At 46.0% G+C, this 11770-nt stretch overlaps 1 protein-coding gene across 2 annotated transcripts; it reads right to left on the bottom strand.

Moving 5' to 3' along the window:
* Positions 1 to 2155: 2155 nt before the first annotated feature.
* On the bottom strand, positions 2156 to 10581 carry LOC125135682 (HLA class II histocompatibility antigen, DRB1 beta chain-like). Of its 2 annotated transcripts, none has more exons than XM_047796030.1 (4): positions 10431 to 10581; positions 5420 to 5689; positions 3030 to 4166; positions 2156 to 2424 (listed from the first exon to the last, which is right to left on the bottom strand). In XM_047796030.1, the coding sequence occupies exons 1-3, from the start codon at positions 10528 to 10530 to the stop codon at positions 3823 to 3825; spliced, it is 714 nt and encodes a 237-aa protein (XP_047651986.1). In that variant the 5' UTR covers positions 10531 to 10581; the 3' UTR covers positions 2156 to 2424; positions 3030 to 3822. The 2 variants fall into 2 exon arrangements, with proteins under 2 accessions (XP_047651986.1, XP_047651987.1); XM_047796031.1 differs by having other exon boundaries at positions 5420 to 5686; positions 10431 to 10575.
* Positions 10582 to 11770: the final 1189 nt, after the last annotated feature.

Raw genomic sequence — 11770 nt, 5'->3', positions numbered from 1 at the left:
GCCAACCTTCAATCAGAGGTCTCTTTAGGTTAAAGTAGGGTTGTTTCTTTAAGATAGATACTATTTTCTTTTTTCCTTATTTTTACTTTTTTTAGGGCCACATCTGTGGCATATGGAGGTTCCCAGGCTGGGGGGCCAATCGGAGCTGTAGCTGCCGGCCTGCGCCACAGCCACAGCAACATGGGATCCGACCTGAGTCTGTGACCTACACCACAGCTCATGGGCAATGCCGGATCCTTAACCCACTGAGCGAGGCCAGGGATTGAACCTGCATTTTCATGGATGCTAGTTGGGTTCATTAACCACGGAGCTATGACAGGAACTCCTACATTTCTACTTGAGCTCACAAATTCTCTCTTCCATATGTCTCCTCTATTTCCAATGCTTTCTCATACATAATTCATTTCATTTATGAGTTCTTCAGCTCCAGAATTTCTGTTTGGTTCCTTTTAGACTTTCAATATCATTGTTAAAATGTTTCTTCTGTTCATTAATTTTGTTCCTGATCTCACTGGAACCGCCTTTGTGAGTTTACTTGTAGCTCTCTGAGTTTCTTTAAGACAGCTGTTTTGAATTCTGTGTGAGTTAGATCTCAATACACTCTGACTTTACAACTGGTTTCTGGAGAATTGTCATTTACCTTTGTGGTGTAGTATTAACTGTGGTTCTTCAGGGTGCTTGATGAGTTTTCCTTGGCCAGTACCTTTGAGGTAGCAAGCTATTTGGTACTAGTGATTTGTTTAGAAATCAGAAGCTTTTCTTTTATTTTCCAGTAGGTGGCACCATAGCACAAGGTTTTGGTTTCTCTTGCCTGAGCTGCCACTAGTTACGTTCACGTCGTGTCAGACGTGTTTCGTGTGCTTTCATTATCGCTTCTTGGGCCTCTGGAGTCATCGGTGCCTTGCTGCTGCCCATGTCACTGCTGTTGCCACCTGGGACTCTCAGATGGAGAGCTCTTCTGCTATGTCTGGGGTCCTCTGAGCTACAGGTTCTGCTGCTCCTCGGGTTAGGGGAAGAGTTCTGGGCCACTGGGTTTTGCAGACACTTCTACTTTATCGGGTTAGCAGGCTCTGCCACTCCAGGGGGAGGATAGCAGGGGGCTGAAGTCGTGGGTGCCTCAATAGCTGTAAGAATAGGGTCTCAGGCCCCATTGCCACTGCTGCCAAGTTACCTGTTGCTGTGGGTGCCACGGTGGCCAGGAGGCCAGTGTTACATGCATCTGATTCCTTGCTGCTACTGGATTTTCTAGGGCTGCAGGCTCAGCTGTGGGAGCCTGAGGGCTGGGATGGCAGTCCCTGCTCTGCCACTGCCATGGTTTTGCCTCCTGTCTTGTGTTCCTTGAGGGGTACAGATGGGTGGAATTCTCTGGCGTTCTGCTGTGTTGGGCAGAGGCACCTTTGTTGTGCTGTGGATGTCTTACTGGTTGTAGATTAAAGGGGACAGAAAAAGGGAGTGTTTCACTTTGCTGTGCTGTGGACATCACAGTAAATTTATAGATCTGTGCAACTGTCACCACAACCCAACAAAGACCCATGGAAAATATGAGGGAAGGGGCATGGGGCCTCCGTGTCTGCTTCAGGTGCACCATTCTCCCAGCACCTCCAAATGTTCACCAGCTGGAAGCTCTCCAAACCCTGTCCTTTTGGGTTTTACAGAGGCTTCCTTGCATAGTCATGATTGATTAAATCATTGGCCATTGTTTCAACCTCTAAGCACTCACTCTTTCCCAGAGGTCAGGAAGTGGGTCTGAAAGTCCCAACCCTCTGACCACATGGCTGCTTCTTCTGGCAACAAGCCCTCATCCTTAAATGTGGTCCAGATGTCACCTCATTAATATAACAAAGAGATACTTTTGTTGTTCTCATTAGTTATAAACTTCCAAGGGTTTTCGGTGCTCTGTGCCAGGAATGGAAACAAAGACCAAATATAGAGTTCATTTTATAAATCACAGTATCACACTCTGGGAAAAAATTAAGTTATGTTTTGTGTAATTAAAAATTGTTGGAGTTCCCTAGCGGTTCAGCAGGTTAAGGATCTGGTGTTGTCACTGCTCTGGCATGGGTCTGGGAAGTTCCACATGCCATGGGCATGGCCAAAAAAATTAGATCTCATGTAAAGTATTCTTACCACAATAAGGTGGGGGAACACAGGGAGATTTTGGAGGTGATGAATATATTTATTGCCTTGATTCCAGTGATGGTAATACAAGGGTATGCCTATGCTCAAACTCTTCAAATTTTATACATTAATTAAGTGCAGGGTTTTTTTTTTCATATGTGAATTATATAGGAATAAACCAGATCCTGAGAAAACACTCTCTTTGTGGAAGAATTAGAGCTAAGGAAGAAACATTTTCACGCTGCAAAGAAGCTGGGACAGAAGGTTCTTCTAGAGTGTCAGCATCTCCACTTCAGCTTAGGAGTCCTGCAGGAGACAGAAGAGAGGGTGGTTTTCAGCCCTAACTCTTCGTGCAGCTTCTTTTCTTCTCTCTCAGGGCCTCATGTTAAGGCACTGCCGTAGGAGGGGGATAAATAATTCTTCAGTCTCCCTGAGCCAAAGCTGCTTTAGAGCACAGGCCTCTTCATAACTGATGAAAAGCTTTACTGCCAACTGTCTGATGAGAATTCAAAGTCTTTCTCATTTTGTCTCTCTCCTGCCTTGTCATCTCCACTACCATTTCTAGGAGACCCAATCTATTGCTAAAAGAGGATTAAAGTCCAGAGTATCCTAGGAAAGAGAAAGATGATATATACTTAAAAGATATGGAGGTGGGGTTCCCGTCATGGTGCAGCAGAAACAAATCCGACTAGGAACCATGAGATTGTGGGTTCGATCCCTGGCCTTGCTCAGTGGCTTAGGGATCTGGTGTTGCTGTGAGCTGTGGTGTAGGCCGGTGACTACAGCTCCGATTCGACCCCTAGCCTGGGAACCTCCATATGCCTCGGGAGCAGCCCAAGAAATGGCAAAAAGACAAAAAAAAAAAAAAAAGAAAGTCTATGGGGAGTCTCAGCTGCTGACAGGCTCCTTACCTTTCTAATACCTGATGGAGATGAACAGTCCCATCCCCAGGAAGAGCAGGCCCAGAACCGAGGCCCCGATTCCACACAGCATCTTGCCTTGTGAAGAGTCACGCTGCGCCCCTGAGAAAAGGAGCTGGTTTTAGTGATTTTTACCCCCAAGCCAACTTCATTAATTGGACTCTGCGATTGAGGGCTTTGAGATTAGGGGGAAGGAGGCTGCCTTGGAGGAACTAGAATAATTAGCCATTTGTGGAAAAAGAGATTAAAATGAACACTGAGTACTAGAAGGTTCAGGCATCGAACTCATTTAAATATCACCACCCTGACACAGGTCCACGTGACCTCAGTATCTGATGGGTGAGGAGCCTTGGACTGAATGAGCTTAAGCAATTTGTCTAGGGTGACAGAGCCAATCAGACGCAGAGCTGGGTTGGATTCTCCTCATGTCAGACAGGTCCCCACATGGTAGAGGATGTGCCTCTTCTCAGATCACAGGGACCAACCCAGAGCAGCAGTGTCAGAAGCACGAGCCCAGTCAGACACAGGGGACCGCTGCCAGGGGCCACAGGGCGACCATGACTTGAGACACGGCTGAAAACAGGGACATCCTCCATGCTGCCTGTCAGGTAGAATTACCTCCCCAGGGGGCATCGGTGTTTGGAGACACTATCACAGGGTGTCTGTAACCCATCAGAGCATTTCTAGCACAGGGCGTCACCGGGCTCCCCCGTCACCTCAGCTGAAGGACAGGAGAACAGGCAGCAAGTGGACACAAGCTGAGAGGAGAGGAGACACCTGACACTCAGGGGCAAGTATGTCCCCTCCTTGGTGCCTGAGGGACTAGAGAGTCAGAAAGCCTCTCACTCCATTCCACTGTGACGGGGCTCGTCAGGCTGGGGTGCTCCACTCGGCAGGTGTAGACCTCTCCACTCTGAGGAACCGTTTCAAGCATCACCATGGTCTGGAAGGTCCAGTCTCCATTAGGGATCAGGCCTGTGGAGACCACCCCCGCCGCCTCTTCCTGGCCGTTCCGGAACCACCTGACCTCCACGTGGCCTGGGTAGAACCCGGTCACAGAGCAGACCAGGAGGTTATGGTGCTGCAGGGGCTGGGTCTTTGCAGGATACATCGTCACTCTGGGCTTGACTAGGAGACAAACAACAGACAGGAGTAGTGAGGAGGACAGAGCACGTCTCCTGACAGACTGCAGCCTTGGGCAGGCCAAGCTGCCCATGTGGCTTAAACGGAGTCGATGTCATGAGTGTTGAATTTAATCCTTAAAGCAGGGGGCCGTCAGGTTTGGGAGATGTTGAGGAAAATTGTGGGTTTTTTTCCCCCATAACTTGAAATAGTTATTTATTGTCAAATTGAGGTAACCAAAAAAAAAAAAAAAAAGAAAAGATAATGCTTAGAGCAGTCAATACAATTGGCAAATAATTATGTGACAAAATAGAACTTTAGAAATAAAAGAAATATAAGTTAAAAAGCATAAGATATAAATTTCCAACTAAGCGGCAATATTAAACATAAAATCTTACAATGGGAAATGTGAGGTGAATTATTTACAACTATACAAAGGGATAACATAACAACTCAAGTACTACTGACATTATTAAAGTGGTAACATCGGTATGGCAAAGTCAAGTAATGAAATTATATCCAAAAGCTGGCTTCACAATCATTTCAAACATGTAAAAATATGCACATTCAGAAAGAAAAAAGTAGCCTCAGAAGGTCAGAGGTGCCTGGGAGGTGCCTCTCCACTGCTTTCTAGAAATTAGTTTTCCCCACAAATTTCCACAATGAAGTGCTCCTGCACAGACATAGGCCACTTATTTCAGGATGGTCAGAATGAGGGGGCGTGGCCAAGAGCAGGTGATGACTCCTCTCTTCACAGACTCTGGATCCTCTCACATTCCTCACCTCTCCTGCCTAAGACCTTCCTGCAACCACAGAAGCCTGGAAACCTCCTCCCCCATCTCTTAACCCACCCCCCCCCCCCCCCCCCACCACCCCCCCCCCCCCTCAGTTTCCACCCCCCCCCTCCCCCCACGACTTCCCTCCTCCCGCTAGATGTCCTCCTTCCCTTCACCTCCGCCCACAGGGACACCAAGGATGCCCGGAGCCTCCCTCCTGGACGCCAGTCCCCACCCCTCTCCTCCCTCCTGTGCCTCTCAGACCCCAGGCACCTCCCTCCGCCCCCTCTCCCTTCCCACAGTTACACCCTCGCAAAATCACACAGTCTCCCTTGATCACAGGCTCTCACTTGTAACCTTGTAACTTGTGCTCGTCCACAATCCTACGCTCTCACCTCTGGCTCAGTCTGTCTCAGTCTGTCTGTCTGACTCACACACACACACACGCACACCCTCCCCTGGCTGCCCATCCACCTTGCTCACCTCGTCGCTGCACCGTGCAGCTCTCAAAAAATTCATAGTTGCTTCTGCAGAACGTGTCCACTGCGGCTCGCATCCGCTTCAGGATGTCCTTCTGGCTGTTCCAGTACTTGGCAGCCGGCTGCCCCATTGGGGTCACCGCCCTGTACTCCCCCATGTCGCTGTCGAAGCGCACCAACTCGTCCCAGTTGTAGATGTATCTGTCCAGGAACCGCACCTGCTGCGTTCCGTTGGAGAAATGACACTCGGACTTACCCTGTATCATGAAAACTGCTGGAGGGACAAGAATGATCTTGTCACCCAGGCTCTTGGGAAGAGAGTGGAGGCAACGCCCCTGGAGGCCCTTAGGACCCCCTCATAGGCTCCATCAGCACCCCGACAACCAGCACTCCAGTAGTGGAGAGAAGATGTGCTGGGTGAAAGAGACCTCTCTGCCTCTGAACCTTTTGGGGTCCACGTGGTTTCCACACTTGGCTGAACATGTCCAAGTTCACCCGAGGTCCAGGATATGCTCCATCACCACCTCCTCCTAAGAGCCTCCACCGGAAAGACACCCAAATGCTTCATCTTTGCTTCTCGTAGACCTTCGCCCATTCCTCAAACCGACCCACCTCCTTCATTCTGTAAATATTAGGTTAGGGCTGACCTGGTGCCAAATCCATGCTAATCATTGGTTTAGGTGTAATAGGGTGGACATGAACTCACTCATAAGAAGTATGATTTAGAAGAGAGGGTTTCTCCATACTACTTAGATTTAGACTATACCATCTGTGTTTTAGCATTAACTATGTGATGCTGGGTAAATTATTAAGTTTTTTGAATTTTAGATTCCATATATATGTTTTTAATTGCTCTGCGTGTATTAGAAGAGACATGGTAATTACATACAGAATTTTGTAGACCTGGTACTTTGCAGCTCCAAAATGTTTTGATTCTCCAGCTCATAGAGAACAGTTTGATTTGTCACTCTGTCCTCATCACCTAGGGTAATAATCGCTGTGTTCCAGATCACCAGTAAATATTGGCTGTATGAATTAATAGTTTTTAGCATAGCTAAGCACCACTGCATACAAGGGCACTCTTGCTGATAACTAAACATCTCTGGTTCTCAAGTCCTCCCAGCTTGTCTTCAGGCTCTTTAATTCTTATATTTTAGGTTTAGTTGACTTCCCAATCCCAGGACATAGTCTTTCCTTGAGGTCAATGATTCAAGAAAGCCATCATAATCCACCCTATCTTCTGCAGCTCCCATTCTCTCTTCAAAAGATCCAATTCAGATCTTGTTCTATACGTTCCACTGCCTGTAAGGTCAAGTCCACCAAGCCCGGTGCTCACTTCTCTGTCATGTTCTCACTTCACGCACTTCTTAGTCATACTCAACAGAGTAGCCACTCCTTCCTTCCTCAAAGAATCTACTTTGACTTGCATGCATCACATTTCTCTTGGCTTTTGTCAACATCACTGGGACTCTTGTTTTGTCCCCCTTAGTTATCATTGGCTCTTGGCTCTCTGGGCTTAGCTCTTGCCCTCTTCTTGTTTTTTACATCCACTCCCTTTGCTTTTCTGGAGCTTATCAGCGTGCCCGTCAATGTTCAGGGCATATATACTTCCAGCTCTGGCCTCACCCTGTCTTACACATTCAGGGGGCCTCTTGATAGCTCCATCCAAATGCAAACAAATCATTTAAAACTTAACTTAAATGAAGCCTTTCTTCCTAACCATTTGCTTCAAATTCTTTCCTTTCACAGTCTTCACTGCCTCAATAAACAGTACTACATTCTACCTAATTATTATGCAAGACAAAATTCTGAGGCTTAAGCTTGATTTCCTATCCTCCAACTCCCACCATGTAATTTATTAACTAGTCTCACAAGGATCTGCCCCAAATTTGTTCACTTCATCTTTACTATTGTCGTGGTTACTCTTACACTAAATGAAGCCACAGGCGCATCTTCCCTGGAGAATTCGCTCGAAATGGTCTCCCTGACTCCACTTGGAACCACTGCAGTCCAATCTCCATGTAGTAGCTACAATTATTATTATCATTATTTTTTAAACATGAATGGACTCTCTTTGTAGCCCCTCAGTAGCATCACATGTTATTGTAAATAAAAGTCAAGGTTCTCACCATGGCCATCAGAGTCTAATGTGATTGGCCTCCTGGTTTCCTCTCCAACCTCATCTTATTCCACTCCCCAATTTGCTTGCTCTGCTTCAGCTTCTCTAGCCTTCTTTCCATTCTTTAAATACAGCAAACATCTTCCCACACGTTAGCCTGTCCCCTGTCCCTTCTCCCTGGGGCACTTGTCCCTTAGATCCCTCACATGTCTGGCTTCTCATCATTTAGGTCTCAATTGAATGTCACCTTCTCAGGGAGAGCTCCCCAGACACTTTCAGTGAAGTTAGATGAATACAATTCTCTCGGTCCCATAACCCTGAGATATATATATATATACATATAAAATACATATTCCCCCCCCCCAGAGGACTTATTGCTCTTCGAAATGTTTTTTCTTGTTAAATGTTTATTGGGTTGTTGTCTCTCCTCTCACCCTGCCCCCATCATTAGATAGGTTCCATGGTAATAGGGAGTTTTCTATGTATTCAAATAGAACTCTCTAAGCCTAGACCAGAACCCAGTGTATAATAGGTGCTTGGGAAAGCATCAGTGGTCTAAATGAATAAACTCATGGTTTGGGGAGTTGATTATGCCTGGGATCCTGGAAAGCAAGAAGGAGCTCCAGCTCCACCACTTTCTAAAATAATTATGACACATTATGTCCCTTCTGCTTCCCGTGAGAACTTCAGACGAACTTCCTCTTTCCCCTCTTACTACTTGAAAGAACGATCCACAGGCGAGGAAAAGGTGATTTTAAGAGTCAGGGACCATTTCGTTATGTTTCATTTCATCCAATGGATCTGTTATAGTGCTGAGGGTCTATTCAAACTTTGCGGATTTTTCAGGACTGGTGATGCCATAGTTGGGAAAGAACAGGGAAAAACCAGAAGGAGAGGTAACACAGATGGCTAATTATAGAAAACAGAGGGCATGATGAATCAGCCTATGAAATTTAGGCCCCAGACTCCAAGAGGCCAGGAGCTCCCTTGCTTGCTTACCGACTTTCAGCCCTACGGGATGGAAACCTCCTTCACAATCTCTGTACCCTGCTCCGGGTGTGTGGTTTGACCATGTGGAATTGCTTATATTTGACTATTTTTGGCTTACAAAAATAGTATTTCATTTAATATATTCTATAAATCTCTTCTTGGGGGTTCAGGCCAGAGAAAAGGGAGCTATAAGAGAAACTAATAGTATATAAAATAGAGTCATAATGAACACTAACCTGTGTTAGGTTTTCAGTTCTTGTGAGTTCTTTTTTGAAAAAAAAAAAAAAAAAAGGAATTCCTGTTGTGGTGCAGTGGAAATGAATCCAACTAGGAACTAAGAAGTTGCAGGTTCGATCCCTGGCCTCACTCAGTGGGTTAAGGATCTGGCATTGCCGTGAGCTGTGGTGTAGGTCACAGATGCTGTTTGGATCTGGCATTGCTGTGGCTGTGGTGTAGGCTGGCAGCTGTGGCTCCGATTGGACCCCTAGCCCAGGAAACTCCATATGCTGCGGGTGCGGCCCTAAAAAGACAAAAGACAAAAAAAAATTATTTTTTATTTTTATTTTTTCTTTTTCTGGCCACACCTGTGGCATAGGGAAGTTCCTTGGCTAGGGCTGAATCAGAGCTGCAGCTGCCAGCCTACACCACAGCCATGGCAATGGCAGTGGTGGATCTGCAGCTTGCAGCAGCATGGGATCCTTAATGCACTGAGTGAGGTCAGGGATTGAACCCACATCCTTAGCGACATGATGTCGGATTCTTAACCTGCTGGGACACAACGGGAACTCCATCTTATGAGTTCTTTGAGAACAGCCCTTAGACACTCTTTATCTACAGGGTCATTCCAAGCACTAAAGATCCCTGCTTAGCTCTGGGATGCTTTACCCAGGAGAGAAAAGAGAGAGAATTAACCCCAACTTTGGTCACAGAACATCCAGTATAGGGAACCAGGCCTTTTAAACAGTGGGGTTTAGAGAGAAAGAAAAGGACAAGATGAGAAGGACTTTTTTTTTTTTTTGTCTTTTTAAGGCCACACATGGCATATGGAAGTTCCCAGGCTAGGGGTGGAATTGGAGCAGCAGCTGCTGGGCTACGCCACGGCCACAGCAATGTGCAATGCAATCCGAGCTGCATCTGTGGCCTGCACCACAGCTCACGGCCACGCTGGATGCTTAAGGCACTGAGGATTGAACTGGTGTCCAAGGATCGAACTGGTGTCCTCATGGATACTCGTCAGGTTCGTTACCACTGAGCCACAACAGGAACTCCCCAGGAGATCTTTCTAATTCCTTTGGAGTCCCTGTAATTTTCAAAGATACTTTCCCATTTTCTGGCATAGCTCAGTATAATAAAGGGAACCACTGATGGGAATGATTTTTAGATCATTTCTAAATCACCTCAAAACCTTGAGGGAATGGGATGCAAGGCTAGCGAGGTTTTATTCAAGGAGAGTTAAGAATAAATAGCTTATGCATTTGTATATATATTTATATGTATATGTACATATACACACATATATACATGTGTATGTGCATATATATAGAGGATATATATATGTGTGTGTGTATATAGATATATATGTATACATACATCTACACACATACATATGCATGGTGTGTATTTATATGTAGAGAGAGGATATATACACACACACACACACAGAGGATATATATACACAGAGAGAGAGATCGAGAGAGCAAGGAGCAAGGGACAGGCATCTTACACAGGTCTCACAGAGAGGCAGGTTTTGTTTGTAGGAGGAATTGAGGATCCATATGATAAAGCTTAGTGGTCACTGAAGAAAATGGCTCGTTTTTAAGGGACCTGGCCTGGATGCCTGCAGACAAAGCAGAGTTCCTTCCGCCCCCGACACCACGGCAGCTCACCACACGAGGTATGCACTTACTTCGGGTGTCCCCTGCCCAAGCCAGGGGAGGGCTCAGCACCATCAGTATCACTGTCAGAACTACTGTCCAGGAGCTTCCAGGGGACCAAAGACGCACCATGCAGGAGAAGAGCAGAGGACAGGGTGCAGGGAAGCAGAAAATCTCACTCAGGGAGGACTAGGGCCCTCCCCCATGCACATCTCAAATATTGCCAACCAAGGAACTCATTTCTTGGTTCCTGGATTGGGTGCTCTTAGTTTTGGAGAACCAATCAGTATTGTATATGAATAATATCATCGGCTGCTGGTCAGAGATTCGGTGTGAAGTTCCTCTTTCGAAACTCAGCTTTCCTTCACTAGGAGGATTTTTTTGATGTAGTGCTTAAAAGGTTTAATCCAGTTGTATTTGTAACATTTCAATGGGGGCCCTATTGTGGGCCAGCTCTGTGCTGGCCAGTGAGGGTCACTCAAGTTTTCAGGATTGTCACCTGGTGCTGTCACAGAGTTTAGTGGCACGTCCAGAAAAACACAGAGAAAGGGCCTTATAGGAGGTGACCTATCTGGGATGAAGGGTACCCCTAGAGACCCTAACTGAGTGACAGAGCCAATGTCCAAACCACATTATACAGGGGCTGGAAGATTGACAAGGAACGCCAATTAAGCCTTTGGGATGGCAACTCTGCTTTGGAATAACTATTTTTCGAGAAAAGATGATCTGTCTCTTACTCCCGGTTCCCATTTGGATTTCCTCATTTTATTGGGAAGACGTCCCCTCATTATGTTCCCCTCCTGCTTTATCCTAAGGAAAGATACAAGAAGATGTTGCTCATGAATATATTGTACAGTGTTCAATAAATAGAACCCTATGAAAAAACTATGAATTACATTCTTGGATGCAATCACAGAATTTAAACATATATTCCTACTTTTAGATTATTGTACCTTGTATTAATATAAATGCAGTTTCTTAGATTCAGAGTGGACTCTCTTAGTTCTGTTTTAATTCACACTCCACCCAGTTCTTTCTTTCTTTCTTTTTCTTGCTTTTTAGGGCTGCACCCATGGCATATGGAGGTTCCCAGGCTAGGGGTCAAATTGGAGCTGTAGCCACTGGACCTACACCACAGCCAGCCACAGTAACGCAGGATCTGAGCTGCCATTTGCAAACTACACCACAGCTCATGACAACACCAGATCCCGGACCCACTGAGCGAAGCTGGGGATCGATAAATCCGCATCCTCATGGATACTAATCGGATTTGTTTCTGCTGTGCCACAGTGGGAACACTTATACTTTTGTTTAATCCTCACATCATCTCAGTGATTGAAGTACCTGCAGGTGGAGAGAATAAAATGGTGAC

The sequence above is a fragment of the Phacochoerus africanus genome, chromosome 9 (assembly GCF_016906955.1).
Source record: "Phacochoerus africanus isolate WHEZ1 chromosome 9, ROS_Pafr_v1, whole genome shotgun sequence".
Classification (NCBI taxonomy): domain Eukaryota; kingdom Metazoa; phylum Chordata; class Mammalia; order Artiodactyla; family Suidae; genus Phacochoerus; species Phacochoerus africanus.
This window is presented reverse-complemented; position numbering and strand designations above follow the sequence as displayed.

Bases quoted from the DNA above. Each gene is read 5' to 3' on its own strand.
- LOC125135682 (XM_047796030.1), bottom strand. From the start codon at position 10,530: ATGGTGCGTCTTTGGTCCCCTGGAAGCTCCTGGACAGTAGTTCTGACA. The intron at 5,690-10,430 runs GTAAGTGCATAC...TTGTCCCTCCAG, and splicing joins TTGGGCAGGGGACACCCGAA to CAGTTTTCATGATACAGGGT. The intron at 4,167-5,419 runs GTGAGCAAGGTG...TTTGTCTCCTAG, and splicing joins CTGCACGGTGCAGCGACGAG to TCAAGCCCAGAGTGACGATG.